Source organism: Fringilla coelebs (assembly GCF_963513975.1).
Source record: "Fringilla coelebs genome assembly, chromosome: 5".
NCBI classification, from domain to species: Eukaryota; Metazoa; Chordata; class Aves; order Passeriformes; family Fringillidae; genus Fringilla; species Fringilla coelebs.
In genome coordinates this window covers 56,432,913-56,458,126 of record NC_140033.1, presented here as the reverse complement: position 1 = coordinate 56,458,126, position 25,214 = coordinate 56,432,913, and the positions used below count along the sequence as shown (strand labels likewise).

The window sequence follows — 25,214 nt, the reverse complement described above, 5'->3', positions numbered from 1 at the left end:
GGCTGGACCAGTGGATGCAGCAGGATTAGAATGGTGGGGACTGTACAGACAATGGAATCATGAAAGAAGCATGTGTGAGAGTGCACACAAACCAACAGCTCTTCTTCTCTTGCCCCTGGGAACAAGAGGCCACCAAATGCAGGGAGCAGGAGCCAGGATGAGACAAACAGGATGTGGCAGTTCTTGAGACAAGAGGCTGCAGGCCTGAAGGGCTCCTCTTAGAGTGCCTGCATGCATTCAAGGTAGACAAGGAGAGAGTGTGTAAGAAGCATCCATTAATGGCTACAAAGCAAACAAGCCCCACCAGGCTTGGGAAATCCCCCTGAGCTGGAAGCAGTGCAAGGAAGCATCACGTGTGCCTGCCCTGCTTTTCCTCTTCCCTAGGTACTTAAGGCTATTACTGGAGACAGCTATTACAGTGAGACAGGCTCATGTACTCTGATCAAGTACCACTGTTCTTGTTATCTAAGAAGAGTCCCTCTGGCATGTTCCCTGTGGCCTACATATTCTGGTTTTTTTCCCCATTAGTAACAGATTATACCTTTCCAGACTTTCCCCGGATAATGTAGAAATTATTTTACTCATAAGGCACATGAGACATTTCTTAAGGGTTATTCTTTTCAGCTTTGCTGCTGCTAAACAGACATAAACTTGCGCTCAAACACTTGCATATTTGAATCCCATTTACTCTCACCCAACAGCTTTCTAATTGATAACAAACCACTTTTCTAGATCATTCAGGTTGAAAAAACCTCATAATACAGAATGCAAAGTCAGATACATGTATTCGAAAATACCAGCTAATACTTTTTTTATAAAGGCTAATTTGCAAGCGTTTAAACTACCTTTAAACCAATTTTTACAATTTAAAATAAAATTTGGGGTGCAATGGAGTTTTATTTCATAATTTAAAAGGCAAATTTCTTTTCAATTTACCTAGTGGGGGTTTAATTGCCACTGAAACAAATGTGTCCTGCTCCTTGCTGCCTTAGTAGACCTATAGTAGGATTTCACTGGTTTCTTTTTCAAGTGGAAGTAAGCTTATGTTCCTAGCTCTTGACATGAAGTTGCAGTACAGAATTCACATCAAATTCAGGGGCAAAAGCACGCATCAGCACCATTACCTTTAGGCACCTAAAGGGTGCCTAGGTTCCTGGGACCTTCTGGACATGTGCAGAACTCAAGTGCTCTGAATCACAGCCTCATTAGAGTTCATAGTCATTGCTATTAATGACTTGAGCATGACTGTTAAACCTTCAGAGAACCTCTTTCCTCCTATCCACAGGGGAGGATGGCTTTGTGCTTTAAAGCGAAAAGACTTTTGGGTTTTGTTTCTTTTAGGTTCATTCACATGGATATTTTTGCAGTTTGCTTGGCAAAATGAAACATTGACAACTTCATTTAAAGACAATCAAAATAATTTTTTAATCTGCATATTTTTAAACGTTTTTGTCCCCAGCATCTAAAAAAAATGTACATGTATTCATCTCAAATTACTGTTTCTCTGAGGAAGTTTTCTGATTTCTCAGTGAATTTGCTTATCAGTCCAGGTTATATAAACATGATTTTTCAGCTAATGAACAGTTTGTCTGTGGGATCTTGCCCAACGCAGCGAAGGCTGGGAATCTAGTGGGCTAGGAATCAGGAGACAGCATTCTCTCTCTAGGAGCCCACTGAATACCACGCTTCCTTGCCTGTAAAGTAGGGATACACATCTTTTGTCTGGCTGAATGGAGAGTCTCAACCTCTCAGTCTCTCTCTCTCTCTCTCTGTATAGCAGTTGACACAATAGACCCAGACCTAAAAGCTATTGTAATACAAATCAATACTACTTTTTTGCAAGCCCTTCACCAGTGCTACCTAAATATACTTTTTGGCCACAGTACCATCCACAAAACAAATGCACTGCATTAGAGATTTTCACCACCCTTGCTGCAATTACCACAGTGATGCAACTTTTTTTTAGACCTCAGTGGTATAAAAAGAAAATAGCATCATCTTGTTCAATGCCAGCTCCTCTGCTAAAATATTCATCACCTAAGTGATAGTTATGTGCTTTTTCAAAGTGTGAAATGCACAAAGCTTTGCTACTGGCAGACTATGTTCTTACTACGTTTAAACCCATGTAAAACAGTCGTAATTATCAAGCATGAATGGCCAAAAGTGAAAAAAATTCAAGAACGATAAGTTTTAATTCAAGCTATGCACAGAACTTGTTAAAAAGAGAATCAAGAATACCTCATAACTGAAAAATGCAAGCCTAAGCATCTGAGCTTCTCAAGTAGCTGTTACTTTAAAATAAAACGCAATCATAGTTATAAAAGAAAATAATGGAGTGATATTTTTTGTTATTACCTGTTACTGTTGGTACCATTTGTGGTTATTATTTAAATGCCATTTGTTTTTATTGTTGTTTACAGGGAAATTATGCTTGTGCAACTGTGCAAGAGTTATTGTGGTAGCGTGTAGGCATGAGTATGGAGAAAACATTCCACTGACCATGAGATGACAAACAGGCCCTAAACCGAAGTTATTTTCTGACTCCTGAATCATGCTCCATGATAGAAAGCCACAATGAAGTTTCTTCACGGATATAAACCATGCAATTCTACATAAAAATTCTGCAGAAATACAACCAGGAAAGTGATTCACTAGATGGGTTTGTGATCATGCTAAAAGTTAAGGCAGCTTCTGGGGGAAAAAAAAAAGGAGTGGATGAGCAAACCTTGGGGGGATGGTATTAGGTAAAATAACTTATTTCAAATAAGGCATTCTGTTACATTCTCCTGTCACCCAACAAGGGAGGTAGAATTTTTCTTATCAGAATGGCCCATCTTTTGGTTTTTGTGTTTATTGTAGAGCCTGTTAAGTGCTCTGCTGTGTCCAATGATGCAGCCATGAAGGGGTGTCATCATAGATGTCCACAAACCTAGACACAGCAAAAATGATTAAATAAATGAGCAGTCTTGCCTTGAAAGGACACTGATTTAATATGCTGCCATTTGTGCTCCTGCCAAGAAACCCTGTGCATTAAAAGGGATCCACAAATACTTTTTTGGCTTCAAGATACGGTCTTGAGTGTTGCATGAGATCTAATGAAATCCAAATGACTCTGCAAAATTGCCTTGGCTGGCCTCTGCTCAGGCACTTCCACCATCTGCACTTGCACCAGGGATTCTCTGAGGTGTGGTGGAAAACCCTTGGCTTTGCCTGGATCTGTAGGAGTGAGAGAGAGCTCACCACTGGGTAAGAAGATGGAAGGTGAAGAACACTGCTTAGACAATGGGGGTTCTACAGCCCTTAAAACAGATGTTTAAAGCACCTGCCAATGTCTGTCTGTTGCTACACTCTCCTTATATTCTGACCAGGATATTCAGGAACAAGAGAAATTCTTATTTGAAATCAGTTTCATAGAATTCACAGAATGACTAGGTTGGAAGAGACCTTCAAGATCAAGTCCAACCCATGCCCCAACGCCTCAACTAAAGATTGCTTTGAGAGCAATCTTTCTGAATCTGCTGCCTCTTGCAACTGGACACAGAACTCTAGGGTTATCTGGGAATTCCATTTATGCTCCCCAGGACTTCAAGGATCTAGGGACCTGGCAATGGCCTGGATTTTTGCTTTTCTCTTACTGTGGTAAATCACAGTTGAGGCTTTTGTGGTTCTACTGTAAGTTTTGAGTTTGTTTTGCTGACAAGTGTTTTGTGGCTCGTGGTATTTAGTTGCATCTGGAATACATGTTCTCTGAACCCTTCTGAACTGTGTATCTCCTTCAAATGACTTCAACTGATGGCCTTGGGGATCTTTTGTAGCCATAAATTGCTGTATTTCTGTTATTTGTTTCCCAGACACCAATTCAATGAGGGATTCATTCTGCAGAAGTCCCTGGAATTAGGAAAGAATCTAAAAGTATTGCAAGAATAAAGCAATCATCATGTTTTTAATACATTAAAAATCTGTAAATGGCAACTACAACTGTAGCAAAACACAAATAACTAGTTATTTTAAAAAATCTATTTGTTTCATTTTCATGTTTATTTTTCCTCTCAAATTTTCTAATCAGTCAATGTAGAAATTACACAAGACTGCTATTGTACTGAAAAAACCTGCAGAGCCTTAATTTGAATAAAATTTTAGGTCTACAGGATTTTTGTTTTATTTCAAAGTATCTTCCTCTGAGACCTATTAAGACACTCATTGTTTCAAGGCAAGATATTTGATGTTTGTAAAGCTTATTAGATACTTACATGCTTTATATTAAAAAGGCAATGATTGGCTTCACAAAGAACCATACAAATACCTTTTTAATTGAAATCTTTCCATCTCCCCTGCTTTCAAGTCCCCAAAGGTACCAAGCTATGAATTTCAATGAGGGCTTTGCAAAACAGTATTTAATTAGTGCTTTTCTGTCAGCCTATCTTCCATCACCCATCTAACCATTCTTGTTTCTACAGAGACACACAGCAGCAATTTAATATTATACAAAAGGAGGAACATTCTCTCACAGATAAGAGTTTAAAACCTATCAGTACAACCTACTTTTGGTATGGCTGTTCTCCCAACCCATACAAAATGGTGCTTGTTTTTATTATGGAGGTAGCAGATCTTATCCATTAAAAAAAAAGGGGAAAAAAGAAGAAAATAATAATAATAAAAAATCTGCACCTGAAGGAATGAAAAGCTTAAACAGCAGCAGTCTGTAATATCATTGCTGTACTTCAGCTGTGCCTCTAAAAGTATCATCATGAAAAAGTGGGACTAATGTTGATCCACAGCACATGATGCAGATGGACACAGGATTCTGACTGGCTTGCAGATATTCTTCAGGCTCTTTCAGTCAAATATTAATTGGTCAGTTCTATCCCAGCTGGAGAAGCCTCTTGCATTCCTTGCCAAGTAAACCCTAACACAGCAGAGCTCACAGCATCTCCTGTATTTTGTGCCTAAAAAGGAAAATGGCTACTAAGCCTGGATGCAGTAATTCTTGGTGTTATCCTCTTTCAGTGGGACTAGAGCAGGGTAACACACCCAGGCTCTAAACCTCTAGTGCTTCGCAATGCTGGTGTTACACTACAAAAAACTGCAGTGCTTTACCTAGATTAGGCATATCAGAGGTCACCCCAATTTTCTACATTGCCTTGCTACTGAAGTGTCATCAAATTTCTGATGCTCATCTTAAAAGTCTTCTACATCCAGTTTCTCATAATCTTCAAAGGAATTACAAAGTCCTTACTGTGAATGACCTAACTAAAATTTTTAAAAAATCACTTCTTCATGAAGGTGTAATTCTGAGGTATTACAGTTGGTTTATGGCAGAGACACATCATTCCTGGTGGTGAATGGAAGAAGGGGAAATGAATGATGAGATCCTGTACACACATCAGGTGGAAAACATGAGAGTACAAACAAGCTGCATGCAGTAGAAATAACTTCTACTGATGATGCAGGGTGATACTGCAGGGTTTATATATGAAGATGATTAGGATACAGTAGAATGTATGGAATGGAGTAACATCACAGCAGACTAATGCTGCTTGGACTGCAGCCTGGAAATGTTCAGCTTTTAGAGTAAATATAACCATTCAGGTGAATGCTTCCATGTGAGAACTTTAAACTTAATTCAGCATGAATAACAATTTCTTGCTCTGACAAGGGGTCAGAAATGAAGGAAAAGGGATGACACCAATAAATAAGAATGAGGAATTTAAAAAGATGTAATAAAGGACATTTGCTCATACTACAGCTATGTTTTCCCAATATTTTTCCTTCTTTCAATTACCTTCTTAACATGAGACTAAATACATTCAGAAAACTGAAGATTAAAGCAATACATATTTTTAAAATCCTGATTTCAAGCAGAATGGGGAAAAGCTGTGATAGTATCCAGAAATAAGAATAAGACCCATGAGGAAAGCTGACTGCATCGCATGAATTGCTCATTATGGTAGACCTTTCTATCCTCAGTCTTAGCTACAAGTAGTAAGTATCAGGACACTAACTTTGGTAAAGAGGGAGCAGAGGAGAAAATGAAAGTAGCAGTAAAAGCCACAAGACACCACAGGAGGGTGCTACACACAGTCGCTGTATTCTGGCAGGAACAGCAAAAGGCAGCATGACTATATTTTCCACAGAGTTGGAAAGCCGCAGTAAATGTTTTTCCCTCATAGCATCCTGAACAAATCCATTTACTTATAATCAGAAATTCAAAACTGAAAGGCACCAGTTGTGTTAGCCTGAGACCCGTTGGTCATAATGGTACTGACAACTGGGCCAGTTGAGAACACGAGGAGCAAAACTTACCTTAGCAAATGACCCATCCAATGCAGAGAGTTTAATGATTGTATAAATATTGCACGGTGCTTACACTGTGTCAGATAACAACTCCCCTCTACCACCTATTCCTTACATGCTTAATATCAACACATGTTCAGAAAGCTCCAGGATTCTCAGAATGAAGTTGGTGTGCGAAGGGATTTACACTTTTATCAATCAGCATATGACAATACACTTTCTATAAGCACAGATAGATTTTACTGCGCCTGGATATGTTTTCTTTCACACTTCCCACTTTACTTTTCAGTAGCTAAACAAAGTCAGAGCATGGTACTACATACAATACAACACATTTACCACTAATTACTTTTTACTGAGTCTATTTACAGCAATTTAAAAGAAAAAAATTCAACTACTCATCCCTCTTCCAAGAGATTTATGCTAACTTTCCAGGGTAGAGGCTACTCCCTTCTATATCCCAGTGAGGGTAGGAAAGCTCATCAAAGTAACCTGGTGCATCTTGTGGGTCCCTGGAAATAGAAAATTGCATATGCTTTCTTTAAAGTACAACGGAGGGTCCCTTGCCCAACTGCTCCACTATGTACACTGCCCAGAACCTGTCTCTTCACTGCCTCCTCTCAGGGGAGATTCTGTTTAGGGCCCTTGGGGACAGAAGAAAAGGACATGCTGACCTACAGAGAGGGTGGAACTTCAGGTGTCTTCTTGCGAGGGAAAGGGAAGGTAATGCAAGGGAACCTTCCAAGCAGGGATCTGGAATTTATCCTTCCCCCCACCCTATTTCTTTAACATCACTCATCCCATTCTCTTCTGTCATTCTCTGATGCCAGTCTAGTTATATCTTCCTAAGATGATGTACTTTTGTTGGCTTTTCTTGATAAAATCCCTAATCACAGAACCATAATTTATCTCAAGTTGGACAGGAACAAGCAGGATCACTGTTTCGAGCTCCCAAATTAATGTCATGTTGGCCAACAGCTACTGCATTGCCAGATCTGTTCTGTCATAATATCCCTTGCAAGTTACCACTCCAGTTTTCTTCTCTTTACCTACAGAGTAGTTACCACCTGCACCTTCACTTTCTCTACAAACCCCTCTTTCCTTATTTCTTTCTTATATAGAACTTCTCCCTTTTCAAGGAGTCCACCTGCTGCTGACTCTTTGACCCTGGTTGCACATCAGCATTTCCACTCTCTACAACAACAAGCTTTGTTTTGTTTTTGGAGGCTTGCACTTCCACCTGTTTCTATATCCTCTTACTTGATGAGTTCCAGTTGTTTTTCAGGGAAGTGATGAAGGGAAAACAAGCCCTAGCTCCTCATTCCCTTCACTTGATGGTAGTGTTCATCACTACTGGAAGCAACACAGTTTGTTTCCAGTAAAACCCAGTGTGTGCTGTATGTACATCCCATACTGCCCATAAATCCAAGCATCTCTGTCCAGAGGTAATGGGGAAATGTCATTTCCTAGGATCACACCTCTAAAGCACCCTGGGATATCTCATGAAGGTGATGAAAGGTACTCTATTAAAAAAATAGGTGACTATCTCAGAAGCTGCTATCCACACAGGAATTAAAAGTTAATGCAACCAAGCATAGAGATAGCATTATAAGCAGGACAGAAAAAGGCCTAGAATGCCAAGAAATAGTGTCAACATGTAAACTAAGATGCAGTCAGTAGCCCTGCTTTCTGCAAGGTGGAATTCTGGTGCTTTTGGCTCTACTGGGGTATGACCTTGCTCTGAGAAAGCCACCCAGTATTATTCAGAAGTGGAAAGCAGAGCTGTGGAATAAATGAGCTGGTGACTGAGAGCACATGCAATAAAAAGCAGTGCAGCAATGCCAGTGGGAGAGCGGAGGTCCTTGACTCGCCTGGTCAATTTGCAGCTAAAGTATCAATATAGAAGCTCACAAATAATTTAACAAAGTGAGAACACATCTGTTGCCTAATAAGCTGTGTAGAAACGTGGGTTTTTCCAATTCAAATGCCACTGTCAGAATTTCATTCCAAAGGAGATGTACAACTACTCTCCCAAACTCCAAGATGGAAGCACAGAATTAGGCAAATGCTTTCAGAGAAGCTTCTGTCAGCCTGCAATGAATACCTGTGGTTGCTATCACTCTAATAATTTGGCAGCTGAATTTTGTTTCTAACACTGTCTGGAATACACCACGAGGAAAAACCATGCATACAATGCTACTTTCACAGAAGATAAAGTATGGCAATGATAGCCACCACATAGACTTTTTCCCTACAGAGTTTTTCTGTAGGGAACGGAGTTTGGATGGGAAGAAAAGGGAAACAAGATCTTTCAGAAAGCGATGCAGAAATACTAACTACAGAGAAGGCATCCCATTTTTTGACATTCAATTTAATAAATAAAGCAAACGGGCTGATTGTCACTCTATATCCTATACAAATACTGGAAATGCAAACTGTCTGGGAAGAAGAAATAGAATGCTCTACCCTGGTATGTGCACTAATTTGCTAACTGCTCTGTGGCTTCAATCCAGCAAAACACTTAAGCACATGAATAGTCCCAACAACAAAGGTCTGAAAGACTGCCCATACATTAAAGTAAATTGCAATGTAGGCACAAGCCTCTCCCTTGCTTTCATTAAAGCCTGCAAAACTCAGAGAAGAAAATCAATGCTGCCTCCCTTGGGTATAGGAAGCAAGGAGTGGGGTCACAGCAGCCGCTTTCAAGGATAGCTTAGGCAAATGTATTTATGAAATGCGTGTGTATTGTATACAAAAATTTTAAATATACATACACTGGTGGTATAACACTGTTTTCTAGGCCAAAAAGAAGGAAAAAAACCCAAACCCTGCTTGTTTTCTAGTTGAAATACAAAAGGGCTATTTAGCTATGAAAAAACTTCCAAACTTTTTACTGGGCTTGCTTTTATGGTTAGACAGTTTGCCATTCTGTGCAAACAAAATATGTTGCTGTGTTTTCCCTGAGTTTAGTTCAGAAGAGGAATCTGAATAAAATGTCAGCCTGAGCCATGCAGTGATCATAGCTTACACAAAACAAATGTCAGGGTTCAAGCGGGTGTGATGATAACATTTGGTGGGGGCACAAGGGAGAGGGATGAGTGATTCACAGTCTGGAAGGTGATTTTGCAGGGTCTAGGTCAGGGGAGAAGTGAGAGCTGCTTGGGGAGGAGGGGTGTAGCATGGGGATGATGAATATTTTGCCATTTGAGAAAAGTTACCTGCAATCAGATCATTTTCCAGTTACATCAGGGGACAAAATCCTGAACAACAATATTACCAAAAGGACCATTTTAAAGCATGGTTATAATTTCTGCTTTTACTGTCACTAGTATTTACATTCCTCTTGCTTCTCTGTTCGAATGCTATGACCAGCACCTAACACAGGCACACAGTGGGCATTTGTAGGCAAATACATCTTCCTCAAAGCAGCAAATTTGATCCCATTCCTGTCACAAACGGTTAATTTTTTTCTGGGGCACTCAGCATCAGATTTCATGAGGAGGCACCTGAAATAGCAGTCGTATGTTATTAGCCGTTTAAGACCAAATGCTATCAAGAACACAATGAGTGGAAGTCTAATCTGCAAGTTGTACTTCATAGATGAATGAAATGTTTACAGGGCAATAGTGGTGTGAAAGTGGAAGAACCTGCTTCTCTCAGAACTCTATATGCTCTGCTGGCACATTCAGGGTGAGAAACATCCACTGTGTACACAAACCACACTGCTGCTGTCACATCACTGCTCTTTTTCTGTGCATTGAGGCTTATTTAGCATCACAGTATAGTTTCTTTACCGTAGCACTAGCAGGCTCTCTTCTGTGCCAAAGTGAAGAGCATCACCTGTTTGTAGCTCTGCTCTTATTAACATAACAATGATTAGTAGCATTTGGGAGTTTGTAGGCTGTGTAATTGCTCTGCAAGTACATTCTTCAGGACTGAAATGCCTTTAATATACTTAGTACCTCTTGGCTCCTCTCTTGCTTTTGACTCTCTTTCTCACAGCTCTGCATAGAATCTAGAGTCACTTCTCTCCTATAGTTTGGTGAAATGATTTGCTAATTTCTTCTGAAGGAAGTGAATTGTAGCACAGTTATTCCTGACTTTCTTTACCTGAGCAATGGTGCAACCCAAAGAAATATTGATGATTTGCTTCACCTTCCAATTCAATCTCTGCTGTTGGCAGATGTTCACAGTCTTGTGATGCCAGTTCAAATCCTACTGAAACTGCTGGGACTCTGTGGGCTTCAGAACCGGTTTGATCAGGCTTGGATCTCATCTCTACTTCAGAGAAAACACTACAGCACTGACTAGAGCAGTCTTGGGCCTCTACAGATTTCACAGGCTAGAAATGCTGTATTATTTCATCCTAGTCACCGCGTATACACTAACTGGTGTTCCATTTCTTATAAAGAGCAAGAAGGTGAAAAGATAGAATGAGTGAAGATGGAGAGGCATTGGCAGAGCTGCACATGGAAATAAGCATGAGATCTGCTAGTAGCATATCTAGTTTGTAGCAATCCCTGGCTGTAATGATTTAAGTAAAGAAAGGTGAAGAAAATCCTTAGAAATCTACAAGCTGTTTGCCAGGGGTCAGCAGAAGACTAAACAGAGTGCAGTCAATAGTGCTGTGCTTGTGTGAACACAAAAAAAATAAAATTCTTCTTGATAAGCAGCTGTATTTGATTTCTATACTTTGATGAAAAGCATAAGCTAAACACTGAACATGGATTTTAATTTGGGTGATATTTATTGCTGGTCAAGGTAAGAAGAATAAAATAGCAGTGCTTTTCCTGACATCATGCCATATTGGAAAGCAAGGAAATCCTGGTTCTGCCTGTAAATAGGACTCATGGAAGTCCAAAGAGAGAATAAATATGAAAAAGGAAAAATGAGAAGTCCTTCAACACAGCCACACTTCTGATCACAAAGTTGTTTTTGAGACAGCTCAACTTTGTATAGCTCAGCACAGAAATATCTTCATGAAATGAGTCATAAAAAACACTAAGAGAAAACAAGGCCTTTGCAGGTGTTTTGGAGGAAATGAGGAAACAAAACAACCCCAAAAATACTTAACCAAATGACATATAAATAAGATGGCGGTATATTAATTTACATTTTGGGTTTAGGCACTTGATAGCTAATAGGAATCTGATGGACATTCAAAAAGTGCTACTACATATACACTAGAGCTGGGTTAAACAACAAATCCACAGTCTGGACAACCGGAAAATTCCTTTAGTCACCTAATATCCCTTTTGCATAAAACCAACAAAAACAACATAAAAACCACAAAAGAGCTCTTCTGCTCCCACCAGGGAGGATCCTTAAGATCCTTTTAAAGGCTCTAATTACTGAGTATTACAACTGGTGTTCTTTGATTTTATTGTTTTTCTGGCATTTTACTTTGCTGTGAGACTGTTTTATGGAGTATTTTGGTGAGCTCCTGATAGGCAATCCTCCAGATTAATTCAGTGTTCATTGGGCCAATAAATGGTCAGCTTCTCTGAGAGACAGCGCAGCAATGGCAGCTCACTATCTCCTTCTGGGAATTCTAGGAAGATTGAACAACACACGGTATTCTGAACTAATGCCAAATGCTCAAAAGTCCTGTTTAGATCTACACAAGTAGCATTTTCAAAATAAATCTCCAGGGAAATGTACTACTCAGGACTCAAGTATGAAACACAGATTAGCCTAGGAAACTACAAATCCTGCTTTAAAACAGCTCATTACAGGTTTGTTTGTATTTATGATATGTTTTTCAAACTGAAATTAGAGCAGAACAATTAAATAAACCTTAAGTAAGCACTTAGGCCAAATGATAACTTTTCCTGGGAAGCTTAGAGGGACCTCAGAAAGCATTTTATCTGGAAAGGTGAGGAGCAGAATCCCAGTCCTGGGGGAGAGCAGGCAGACAAACAGCCGCTGCTCAGGCAGGCCAGTTTCACCTCCAGCACTGCCTGGATGTGCCCTTCAGCAGAGCTAGCAGGACCCTTTGGGTTTGTTTTACTCATTTTTTTTTCCTGCAAAACTTCCCCAACACTGAAATATTTCACCTGTGAAAGGAAACTCAGAGAGACACTACCAGGAACACCCTCCTGCACCCAGCAAATCAGGCACCATGTTCGAGCTGCTCCTTGCAGCAGCCTCTCAGCCCGACGAGAGGCTTCATGGATTCTCAGTGCCATGCAACAGCCACACAGAGGCAGAGGCTGCCTAAACACCACTTCCACACACTGCCAATGACAATATCTCCATGCCTAAATGTTTCAGAGGCTTGAACTTTGGGGTTTTAATTTGTAAAAGATAGTAATAACAACAACAGCAACAACAACACTAAACAACTGCTTCAGTTGTTTAGTGGCTTAGTGAGAGAATACACTTCTCTCAAAAATAATGCTGGCAACATCTTGTTGGCCTGTTCAGGTGGTTGTATTCCTCCTCACTTCTCAGAACCTATCCATTTCCAATGTCAATTTTGCTGCCTTCCCAGTACAAAGGAACAGCGCAGAGAGTCAGCAGGCATCCTGAATTTCAGTGAGAAGTCAAGCTGCCTGACAACACCAGAAATTATTCAATTTACAACATAGAGCCAATAGAGAACAAAGAGAACAAAAATGTGGGAAGAAAAGGTGGGAGAGAACAGGATGTGGATTTGTGATATCCACTGTTATCCACTGGGCTCCCTGTGCTACACTTTGACCTCCAAACATGTACACATAATTAATCAATCACTGATGTTAAAGTGCACAAGAGATGAAAGATACATTCAATAACAGACCAACAGAATGGGGTTCAGTGTATCTGCATTCTGTTCATAGTAGGAGCATACATAGAAACAGACACACAGCTTAACAAAACAGATTTGGTGAAATCAACACCGTATCAATTAAACTGAATGTACTGACAAATGATCCCTTCACAGGTTTTCTGGAAAGTTCTTGTGATTTCTACAGCCTTCCTGTGTAACTCTAGGCAAATGATTTAACTTTTTTGTCCCTCACATCTGTAAGTTACAGCACATGGTGTAGCTCCTCTTTCAGAGTGGAGGTAATTTTTGTAAACTCCTGCAACATCTCCAGCCAATTAGTGATTAGAAAAGCAAGTAATTAGGAGTTCACTTCTGAAGAAGCAGAAGGAGAAGAAGTACACAGCATAAGAACATTCACATTCCTGCTTCCCCATCTTGGCATTTGTAGCCTTACAAAGAAATGTCAGTTTAAATAAGCAATTCTCATTACATTAAATACTGAAATGCCAACACTGATCATGTGGATTTCTGTTAAAAATTAATGTTTTAGCAAGAAGGCTCTTAGCTTTGGCCTTTCTAGCACTTTGCAGTTTGATATGAATTGAAGATAGCAGCTATTTTTCCATTCTCTGCCCATGTAAAGTGTAGGCAGAAAATCTGCCAGCTCTGGTAAATCAGCAGTGTAACACAATGCTTGCAGCACCGAAGTGGATAACAGGGTCTTACATGGCATGTGCAGTGATTTAGCGAGCTATAAACACAGAGAACTTTTAAAGAAGGTACTCCATATCAAAAGGGGCCAAAAGTCCTGTGGCTTTTGCTCCAAGGTGAACTTTTTATGATGGAACAAGAGAAGAAAGATTACTTGCAGCTTCTCAGCCTGATATATCAGGCACAGCCTTTGGAAAATGATTAATCATACTATGCATCGTGCACAAACCCTAGGTTAATTGATTTGCTGCACAAGCTCAATGCTTTTTTCAATAATGAACATAGTTCAGGTGCTTTCCTCCCCCTGTTACACTTAACACCTCTGTTTCTGCATTTCTGGAATCCTGGGAGCACCAAAGCAGGGAAATCATCCTGAAGAGTTGCTCATGACTGCAGGTTGACTTGCAGGATCTCAGCACACAATCCATTCCACTGAGGAAAAAAAAAGATTCCAAAGACACTGCTACCATGACTGTCCTACGACTATTCTGTGGCTTATACAAGAGAGAAGTTACCTAAATGAAAACTCAAAGGGAGTAGATATTGGAAAGAAATGTTACTGGTGGGACAGGGAATTAAGGAGAGAAAAGAAGTACGGATTTTCGCCTTATGTTGTTTCTCACTCTTAATTTTCTATCTATTCTCCTCCTCTTCACCTCATTCCCACTTGGCTGGCTACTTCTCTTCCTCCTCCTCCTCTTATTTTCTGTTTGCCTGACATACCTTTGTCTCACTCCCTTCTTCTTTTTGTTCCCTCTTAAAAATATTTCATGGTGTTCCCACAAATTTCCTGCTATGAAAGCATTCACAGTGACTCCTAAGGTATAAAATTTAACAAAGCATGCAAGTATTCTTAGGCTTGAAATATACACGACTATTAAGTGTATGCATCTCCCTTCTTATTTCAATTAAGTCCTAAATTAATTCAGAATAGCTCAGAGCATCCTCAAACACAACTACATGGAACTGAATAATTAACAGAACTGAAGAAATGCATGCCACATACAGGAGGCTGACACTTTTTATGAACAGGTATTTGCTGTTCATATGTTGAATTTCTCCTGGTTTATAACCACAAACACATAGCAGTATCAGTCTCTAGAGCTCCTGCTGGATCACATCTGAGATTTGTCATGGATAGCAGAAAAGAGGAACAGTGCCTGCAACATGGTCTGTGACTGATTTCTCTGCACAGTGAAAAACACAAGCCACATAGTGACTACAGCAGGTATGAAAGATGCTGAGCATCTTCACGTCGTACTCAGAGCAGGCCCTGCATTCAGAGAAAGACACATGACAAATACAACATATGGCATATTTAAAACAGAGTCCATTTGTTGTGCTATGTGTGAATGAAAGCTTTTTCCAGTACACTCTGGCTTAATATTCTTCCCAGATCTTTCTCACCTGATGTTTCAGTCAACTGGATGCTAGAGGCCTTTAAAAAACATGTCAGTTCTTTTATTTAGTATAATCTTGCTATATCCAAAGTAGACAGTATGAACAGAACATTGGTTCACTTCCAATGCTATTGAATGATTGAGTGTGAAAGCCTCTTTTGCCTATTTTCTTTTAAATTTTTTTTCTTAAGCTCCTGCTTTCCAGTGTGTTTTCCCATTCGTGCGTATAGTTTTCCTGTCCTGTCAGCACTGCCAGTCACTCAGCTGCTGAGCTCCTGCTTGCTCACTGCACTGTCACACAGGTGTGGAAAGATTTCTGATCTGACTTACAAATCCTGGGCTGCCCCTGGCAAGCTGGCTGGCTGTCATGCTGCTGCAGGCTGTTTCAAACAGCTGCTCTTTCCAAGAGCACCTCCAGCTTAACTTTCCCCCTTTAGTTTTCATCCTTTCCACACCAAAAGGCACTGGCAATGGAGCCATGCAGAAACAATGACTGTACCATTAAACTATTTCAGATTCTTGCTTACTGAGAAATTACCTGCATGTCATAGTTTATCACTTAGTCAAATTACACTGTGCATTTACTGTTCAAGCACTATGTCCACATGACTTCTAGATTACCTACCAGCTGATGTTTCCTAGCTCATCTTGGCTATGATTTTTTTAGCATTGTTTTGCTTCCTGTTTTCCTTCCAAAATATTTATGCCTGTTCTGATCAGTATGCTTAAATTTGGTACCTGTTGAAGGACAGCTTCTGCACAACACTCTTGGAATTTAATCCCAGATTTTGGCAAAATCTGGACATCTGCTCTTGTTCCTGAATGTTGGGAGACCTTTTCTTTGAGTTTCAATTAGCTCCCAACTATTGTATCTTCTTAACTGTTGCTTTTCTAGTGCATTCACTCTCAGCTGAAGCAAAGCAGCAATAGGTATTGATTACTCAACAAAATTTGGTTTTATTTCTGAATTAAAACTAATTCAAAGTCCCAGAAAATTTTGAAACATGAGATTTTTTCTTTTGGAAGGCAAGTGAGCTAAAAAACCAAAGTAGAATGTGCAGAGACTTGGTCCCATTTTGCTGAGTGAAAGTATGATATGAATGTGAATTGGTCCCTAGGAACTCAACAGAGGACTGCAATCAACTTTACTTGGCTGTATTTAACTCTGCAACTTGGGATATAGTGAAAATCTATCTTGATTTCATGTCACATAACATTTTTTCACATCCTGGTTTCTGTCTGGACTGCTCTGAGCAGTAGAACTGCAGCTGCTCTCATGGATGGGATCTCTCCTGCAGTCCAGACACAGTCTTTGACAATACTATAATATTTACACCTTAATTTTATTACATATAAATGGAAGATTGCAGCCTCAGGTTTCAGATGCATTTAAAACTTTTGTAAGCCAAAAGTAACATGCCTTTGTCTCCAATTCTATGACATCCTAAGCATTTAAGCTGACATTTACTGAAGGTCCTAAAGTGAAAAGCTAAGGGGGAATTAAAAAATCAACAAAGTAGTACTGAGAATTTTGATACCTAGAACTCTGCTTTTGCAGTTCTATTTGGACAGACTTAGTTTTATTTGAATAGTGCTTAGTGCTTAGAGGGCAGCTACAAAGAGGATGGAGGCTCTCTTTTTGCAAGGAGCCACAGGGAGAAAAGATAAAGAGCAATGGTTGCAAGTTGCACTGACCAAGGTTTTATCAATCTTATGACTGAAGAAATATAATTTTTACAATGAGAATGACCATTCAGGGAAACAACCTCCCCAGGGACGTAGTGGAGTCACCATCACTGCTGATGGTGGTTTTCAGGATGTGACCAGACAGGGCACTATTTTCATCCAGACTCCCTTTTCCACAGAAGGCTGGAGGTCCTTTCCAACCTGGGCTGTTCTAGGATCCTGTGAGACTACTTACTATCACATCTAGCCCTAAACATTCACCTAAAACTGATTTTGTGATTCTATGATGATTACTGCTTCTCATTACAGTTGAACCTAAGTCAGGTTACACTTAAACTGGTTTTACACCAGTTTAATTTTACTATTCCTAATCATAATAAGTCATTTGTATACAAAAGGAGGGAGATCAGCTCTAACAGAAATTACTTTTTACTCATACCACGTATTTTCACCTGTTGCATCTTCCTTCCAGACAAACTAAGAACTCTTTCTATTCCAGAGGAATAGAGAAAGAAAATGCAAGGTACCCTTCACACAGGCTGCTGAAGCAAAGAATCCTCGAAATGAAAGTACAGCAATTTTTGTGGGTTATACAGAGTTTTTAGAAGTTACACATTTCTAATAGGGCACAGTGAGATTTCAAATAGCATTTCTATATCTATATCTCCTATATTCCGTGAAAGATATTAAATTGAATGTTTTATTCTAAATGTATCATGGGAACATGTAAAGAGACAAGTTTCAATTACATTTAGGTAATAACGTATGCAGTTTTAGGAAAAGGCTTCCAAGATCACACTAAGTTTGTCTAGATAAAACTGCTGCTGCCTGAAATGCTTTCTGATTATTTTACCTATGAACTGACTTCCTTTATAAAATTTTCTTTACATACATTCCTTTACAATCATATTAGGATTCCAACTGAAAAAAGACAAATAGGATTGTTCTGTGAATGGGATGCCTGCACTTGGGGTAGCCATAGTGAAGCAGGTTCAGGTGGAGTAATTTAAGTGGTTACATCATCATGGAAGAGCTTTCATAGCTGGGATGGGAAACTCGTACTTCATAAAGTCTAGAACTGTGCTGGCAAGACTTAATTATTAAGTCACCCTTCCACATGAATTTAAATATGAAGAGATTACTGTACTTTCTGTAGAAAAAACACCACTGTCCTCTAAAGTGCTTTGCAGAAATTCTGGGTCACAGTAACCTTCTTGCCCAGAGTCCCACAAGGGATCAACACCAGAGATGGGAATAAGGGATCCCAAAATTCCAACTGTAACACCTCCTTCAGTGACTGAGTGCAGCATTTCCTCCCAGGGAGTCCTAAGACATTATTCTACCACTACAAAATTGCACTGAACTAAGAAAAAACATGAAGTATAAAAATAAATCATGGAAAATAGGAAGGAAAAAAATTGAACAAAGATGGCTTTGTAATCCTCAGAAGAAGAAGCTTAGTAGTTTGATGACCAATGGACTCCTATGCTACTACTGCAAAATTAACAAGGGTTTAAAACACGATCAAGTTCCTGTGTATCAGCAAAAGCACGATAAAGCATTCCACAGGCTTGCTTAGCAAGTGCAAGACAACATGGCTTAGTACATTTTCTTTTCCTATGGGTATAAATCTATAGTTTTAGTACAGAAAGAGACAAGCTGGTTTTGAGAATCTTGCTAAGTTGTGGTAGCTTGACTTTATGTCAAGTTCCCTAACTCTGCTAAGGCTAATGGGGTAAGGGGAGGTGAAAAAGCATTTCCTTGCTAAGCAGTGTTTTAACAGACTTAAAAGTGACAGTGACAACTGTGTAAAAAGCTTTTTCTCCACTTGATGAGACCACCATGATTTCAGCCTTCTGTAGCCTAGTACTTCTCCACCTCTTCTCAACTCCACATGTAATTGCCACTCATAATTCACCTGCCTTTTCAGCCTACTTGGTGCTTCCTACATAAAACCATTGACAGTGAATGATGAGCAGACATAAGGCATAGTTATTAATAAACTATGCTAGACGTAGACATCCAGGGGATGGAATCAAGGGACTGAAGTATTCCCAGCCACAGAGCTCCTGAAGTATGTTTGCTTGTAGGCAAAAACCCTTTGTGCTTTAGGAGACTTGCCCCTGGGGGTGGGACTCAGCTGGGAATTTGGGTAGGTGAGGCAGTCTGAAGCCAGGGCTCCTGACTACAACGCCTTATGTAAGTTGTAACACAAATGGGATGTACCCAACCCTTCATTGTGTTCACTCTGAGCTTCAGTGGAGATACAGGCACTCTGTCTATTTTGTCTGTCTACCTACAGGCACAAGTCTATTTTAATACTTTTTAAGCAAATTTAGATTTTTCACCAGCTTTACTAAATTGGGAATTTAAGGATCTGCCCAGAGGCTTTGCTGAATTAGGCTTTTGGTTTATCATTAAATTCAGTTAAAATGTGCTGTAACCCACTAACCTGACTCAGTCACAGCTAGTGTACGATAGTGATCTCCACATTTATTAAACACATGCTCCCTCTGGAGCTGGAGATGATACAGTAACAGCTGTTTTATTCAGGTTTCTCTTTAAGTCATAGGGAAACACACACAATCTTGTCTCTGGTATGATTCCCAGTGTTCATACCCACTCATGCAATTAAGATATGCAAAGATAAACATCTGTTAAATTCTCCATAACTTCTACAATCTATTCTCCCTACATATCTCTCTCCCTGTTCTTGCCATCATTATTGTGAGTAAACTAGCACTGAAATCTGACTCAGCGAAGCAAAATTAGGTTTTATGCAAAAACGAATGAGCTAAGTTGTACTGGGCATAGCATCCTCCCAAAAGGTACTGGGACTAAGCATAAGAAATCAGTAGGCCTGTAATGAAGACAGTGAAACAATGCAAATGCTGGGACACCAGGGTTTGCTCCGACTTTAATGTCAGCCTGGTCTCCCACAAGTATAAAATTATTATTTCTCAGTGGATCATCAATCCTTTTGGTCTACAAGAGATAATAACACTTCTGGAGTACGGTGACACAAAACACCCCAAAAACACTGGGACAAGCACAGTGGCTCATGTTTTGAGAGTAGCTGAGTCCTTGGAGACACTTTAGGTAATGTTAAGGACACCAACATTCTGTGACTGCACATGCACAGAGACAGAAATGCACCCACTCTGCAATGAATGGCTCTTATTATGCCCAAAGTCAACAAACTCACTAAAGGGCTTTGGCAAGTCAGTGCCTTCATGTTTGGATTGCAGTGCTGGCTGCATGGGGCGCCGTTGTCCACTCCAGCCCTGTTTACCAACAGAGGTACAGCCACAATATAGCCCTGGCACCATTCTGGATAAATATGCTGATGGGTATTTTTGTATTCCAACAGTTTCTGTAGCAGCGCTTACAAGTGAGAGCTACAAAAGCGAGTAAAGACAGATATTAAAAAAGCCATTTGCTTTCTCACCATGCATGTTTACTGTTTGGAGTTCAGGCACCTCTGGCAAGTGTGAGAGATCATTTAATCTCAGTTCCTTCCTCCAGCATACCCACCTGATGTGTTTCTGTTAGGGGATCATGACACTGCTGTGTAATGTTTGCTGTTATTGTAAATTGACCCTTTACTTTTGAAAAGCTGCAAACCATTTGTTCATAAAACACACTGCAATTCCCACTTTTCTATTTGGTAGTTTGCTTGGTTTTTTGCATATCTAAAACAATTTAAAGATATTGCTTCAAATTAAACATCCACCTCTTATATGACATTTTCTTTGTAAACAAGTTAACACAAATATCTTTTCCATGCATATTTATTATATGCCCACAGGAGTCAGTGTTCAAATCCCCTCCCCTAGTCTTTCTGACAAATTAGTAATACTCAGTGCCATGAAAGCACACCATTCTCCTGCCATGAAACTATTCCTTAGAATAAACTTTTGCCTTTAGAGTCTCATTTCTCATTTATTTCATTAGTTTCCATCTCAGATAACTAGATTCTTTTTTTATTACAGCTGGGAATTTTTATAATGTGCAAATTGAAATAATGATTGTCGCTCAGTACTCTGCAAGTGCTTTTCATTAAGCCTCCAGCTACTATTCCTTGCTCTGTTGGATATCTCTGTGTCAGGGTTACTTTATGGTGGACAGAAATCCGGACAATTTAGGTTTAAAGAATGACTAAAAAACCTATTAGATAACAACCTCAAACATGCACTGGTTCATGTTGCTTAATTGCATATTCTTGCCATAATCAAAATACTTAAAATTTAATAATCATACTAAAAAGTGGACCTGTCCATAGTTAAATATAATCCACAGTTATATATATTCCATAGTTTCATGATTCTGAAAGTCAAAATCACTACTTGTCATTACAATTCTGTTTAAGCAGACGCACAGTGCCAGAAACACATCTACATTTCTGAGATGCTGCGTTGTAGCAAAATGACAATGTTTTGCTTTCTTATCAACAGAATGACTAAACTCATACCCTGTGTTCAAGTATGATTTTCTGGTTAGTATTAGTCACTTAAAATAGCTCAGAAGGATTTGTGTGGCCTGTTGAAATTTACAGCACTGTTGACCACCAGTCTCATTTTGCTACTTTGTCATTCTGTATTGCTTATTGGTAAATGAGTTTGCAAGCATATCTTCCCACTGCTGCCAGGGTCACAGAAGCCTGAATGCACACTGAGAGAGTCTACTTAATTGCAAAGATTTATGACTATGCTGTTTTCTCTTCTCCCTTTCCACTCAAACTTGTCTTCCATGTGTGACACCTATAGAAAAGGGAAAGCTGCTTATTCTAGTCCAAAACAGCAGCAGACAAGGATCACAGTTCTTCAGGGATTCCTTGTTTCTATTGCTAGTGCATAGGCAACAGAGAAACTGGTTTTTAATCCACCTGAGGACAGGGTACTGAACCAAAGAAAAATCCTGTGTCAATATGGTATCAGCCACGATCAGTCTGCAATGAAATATGAACTACACAGCTGGCAACCCCCCCCCCCCCACACAAGCTGTGTAACTTACAGAAGTAACAAGCTGCTCATTTGGATTTAAGATACCATGCTTTCTAAGGTGAAACACAGGTGCACCATTATCCAACAAACAGGTTTTTAAGTTCTGGAAACTCAGAACCAGAAAGTTACTATTTGAAAATCTGTCTCTGCCTACACAAAGAGACTGCTGTGTGAACCAAGTATAACTTGTGTGTCAAACCAAAGCCTGTGTCTTTGTCTTATTTATGGCTCTGCTACAAGTTTGGCTAGCAGAGGAATCAATCAAATCCAACCAACTAGTAAAATTATTTTGGGAACTGTGGAATTAAAAACAAAAAACCCAACAAACCCCAAACTGTTTCAGCTTTTCTGATTGAACATCGTTATTCTGAAGGGCACATTTTACCCACTGAGAACTTACCAATGGAGCGATGAATGCAGGTGTGCTGGTTATCACTCAGAAAAAAGCCGTCTTTGCACTGACATTCATAGCTGCCCATAGTATTTACACAAATCTGCTGGCACCCTCCATTGTTATCCAGACACTCATCAACATCTAAAAGACAAAAGGAAAAAGATATTGAAGGTAATGCACAGATTCAGAATACAAATCTAGAAGAGTGAGGAACACACAAAATGGCATGCTGTAAATTAAGCTAATGAAGATTACCCGAATCAGTTAATCCAAATTAATCCCTCTAATTATTTTTCCTGTATTCTAGGGTTGAATTTAATGTGAAAAAAAACCAAAACAAAACCCCAAACAGTAGGGAGAGGAATCCCCCTATGTCTTCATGTATTCTGAGCTGCAAATTGATTTCCCGTGCACAATGAACATGAACAACCTAAAAAGGCTGTGACCCCATCTGCCAAGCGTGCTGTTGCACTCTTGTCATTCCCACTCCACTTGGAAAAACATACTTCAGGTCTACAGTAATTTCTAGCAGGGATAGCAGGCAAACACAAAGGGCATTACTGGGTGAAAAGAGTCTTTATAGAGTTCTGGTCTTCAACAGAACAGCATGTTTCAATTACTGGAGTCATAACCCCCTACTTTGTCAGTTTGTTTAATGTTGTTTAGTGAAAAGAAGGCTTCTTAAATCTAAATGTTCCACGTCTGTGTTGTCATTTAAATAGGCAAATATATAAAACCACAAAGGCAGCATTAGCTACTGGCTGTTTTGAGGGCCTATCCTCCATTATTTCTCTTTGGCATAACTGTTTTTAGGCTGTAGTGTTTAACAGACACTTAGGTATCAGCATTGCCACTAGTAGGTATCTGACCCACATTCAACTTTGGAATTCTCCTGTTTTGCTCATGCAAATGAATAATTTCTATTTTTTGCTTTTTTCTTGCCACCTGAAAATTCCATGCTTTTGTTTTTTATGAAGACTCTTCAGACAGTTAAGTTATTTTACAGTATGTGCCAACATGTTGGCAATGGAGTTGGTGTGTGTTTTGCTTTCATTTTATTTTTGGAAGGGGCGAAAAAAACACAACAAAGCTAAATGACCCACAACACTCCAAACCTCAGAAAAGCTGGCATAGCTCCTGCAGAAATTAATTCCTCCAGGAGTGGCCACAACACAGTAAGGTAAACCCGAGCTGCTCTTGCTGGTACTGTTGCAAGCAAGGCCAGCTCCAGGCAGCTCTGAATGCAGGGCTGGCCATGAGCTCCAGCAGCTTGCTCAGCTATTGCTGTTTGTGCTGCCTTCGTGTGACAACAGTTGTAGCTCTTTCTCACAGAGAAAAAAAGCTCTGGGGTTATTTACAGCAGCACCCAGGGAAACCAGGCAGTCTCATTCTGTCTTGAACTACAATGTAAGTGTGTAGACAGTCTTCCTTTTTTTATTTACCAGGAAACTTTAAGTGCTATTGACTCAAATTTTCTGTATCAAAATCCCTCCTGCCCTCAGTTCTTACTCTTTTCCAGATGTGAACATTTTCACGACCCAATGAGAGATTTTGGGAGTGTGTAGGAAAAGGGAAAGTGAAGACTTTCCTTGCCTACCACTGCACAAGAAGGAAAATAACTAAGATATCTTGGTTAGATCCTTCCTCTGTCAGTCAGCAGGCCTTGCTGTCCTATCAGTGCCAACTCCTTGCTCCTTCAGAACAGCAGCCTGGAATCTAGATTCTCCTTTTTGGAAAATCAGCTGAGCACTTACTGAAAGAAAGTCTTAGTTGGTACATGCACAAACCCCAAATTATGCTACAAAGTATGTGGTCTTCCCAGAAATCTGTTTATGGTATCACAAACTCAAACAGTTGCCTTTCAACTCTCATGAATACTCTGAAATGAATGCAATGATTTGTAAATGTTTTTTTTTTTCTGCTCTTGATAGCAAATGCTAATCATTACCCATTTCCATAAAGAGATCAATTTACCACCAAGCCCCAAATCCATATGCTAGAATAAAATTATTACAATCAAAACTCTTTAAAAAGCTTTTCTATGAGGAATTTCTTCCAACTGTGTTCAATTGCTACTCTCAAAATTATTTTAGTATGCATTTATGAAGGACTTGAAGAAAGCAAACAGCTGGGATCTAGGACTACTCTACACTCTACATATGCCTTGCAGTGGAGCTTGGCTTGATGGTGCAGGATTTACATGTTCTCAGGTCTCAGTCCTGAGACTGGGTTAGGCTTTTTTGAGCACTTTGCATTACTGCAGTCTTAAAAGGCAGTATTGCTTACTATTCACCACACCAAGCAATCTATTGGACATGGATGCCTGGAAAATATTTACTGAATTCTTCACTTGGTAAACTTTCTTTCCAATAAAGTCACTTTATGATCAACCTATCAGTTTATTAATAATCCAGTTGAGAGAACAGCATAAAATAATCTTCTGAAATTATGCAAGAGAACTCCATTGACTCCAAGCTCAAGCTTTGGTAGATCTGGCAGAGTAATTCCTTAATATCTCTGAATTTTTTCAAATCTCACAAATGAAATACCTGCCCAAGGGCCTATTTCTTTTTTTCATTGCACCATTCTTATTCAGTGTAGCTCAATTTATCCACCTGAAAGTGGAAACATTGGTAGTGCAACATGGATGAGACTGAATTTTGGACCAGATTTTCTAGAGATTAAGTTCCACATAAACACCAAAATAAGCAGTCAGATTTTCAACAAAGTTTTTTTTAGCTCCAGTTTTGCTGGCTCTCTACATATCAAACATGGCCGTTGACAGTTTTGAAAAAACTGAGAGTAGATTCTCAGGAGCTTTAATTGGTTCCAATTCTGTGTGACAGTTTATACCTGCACCCCAGGACCTAGAGATTTGAAAAAAGTCACTTATGGCATAAAAGTGACTCAAACACCTACTCTAAGCCCCAACTAAACCCATATTTAAAACTTTTAAATTTATTGAGCACAAATAC

At 39.5% G+C, this 25,214-nt stretch overlaps 1 protein-coding gene across 1 annotated transcript in view; it reads right to left on the bottom strand.

Moving 5' to 3' along the window:
* Positions 1–25,214, bottom strand: part of SCUBE1 (signal peptide, CUB domain and EGF like domain containing 1) — a gene marked incomplete at its 3' end in the record, with an annotated part of 186,544 nt that overhangs the window by 113,011 nt on the left and 48,319 nt on the right. The window contains exon 4 of the mRNA XM_084206342.1: positions 22,246–22,380. Within this exon, the coding sequence (XP_084062468.1) occupies positions 22,246–22,380 (135 nt within the window). The remainder of the gene's footprint in view (positions 1–22,245; positions 22,381–25,214) is intronic.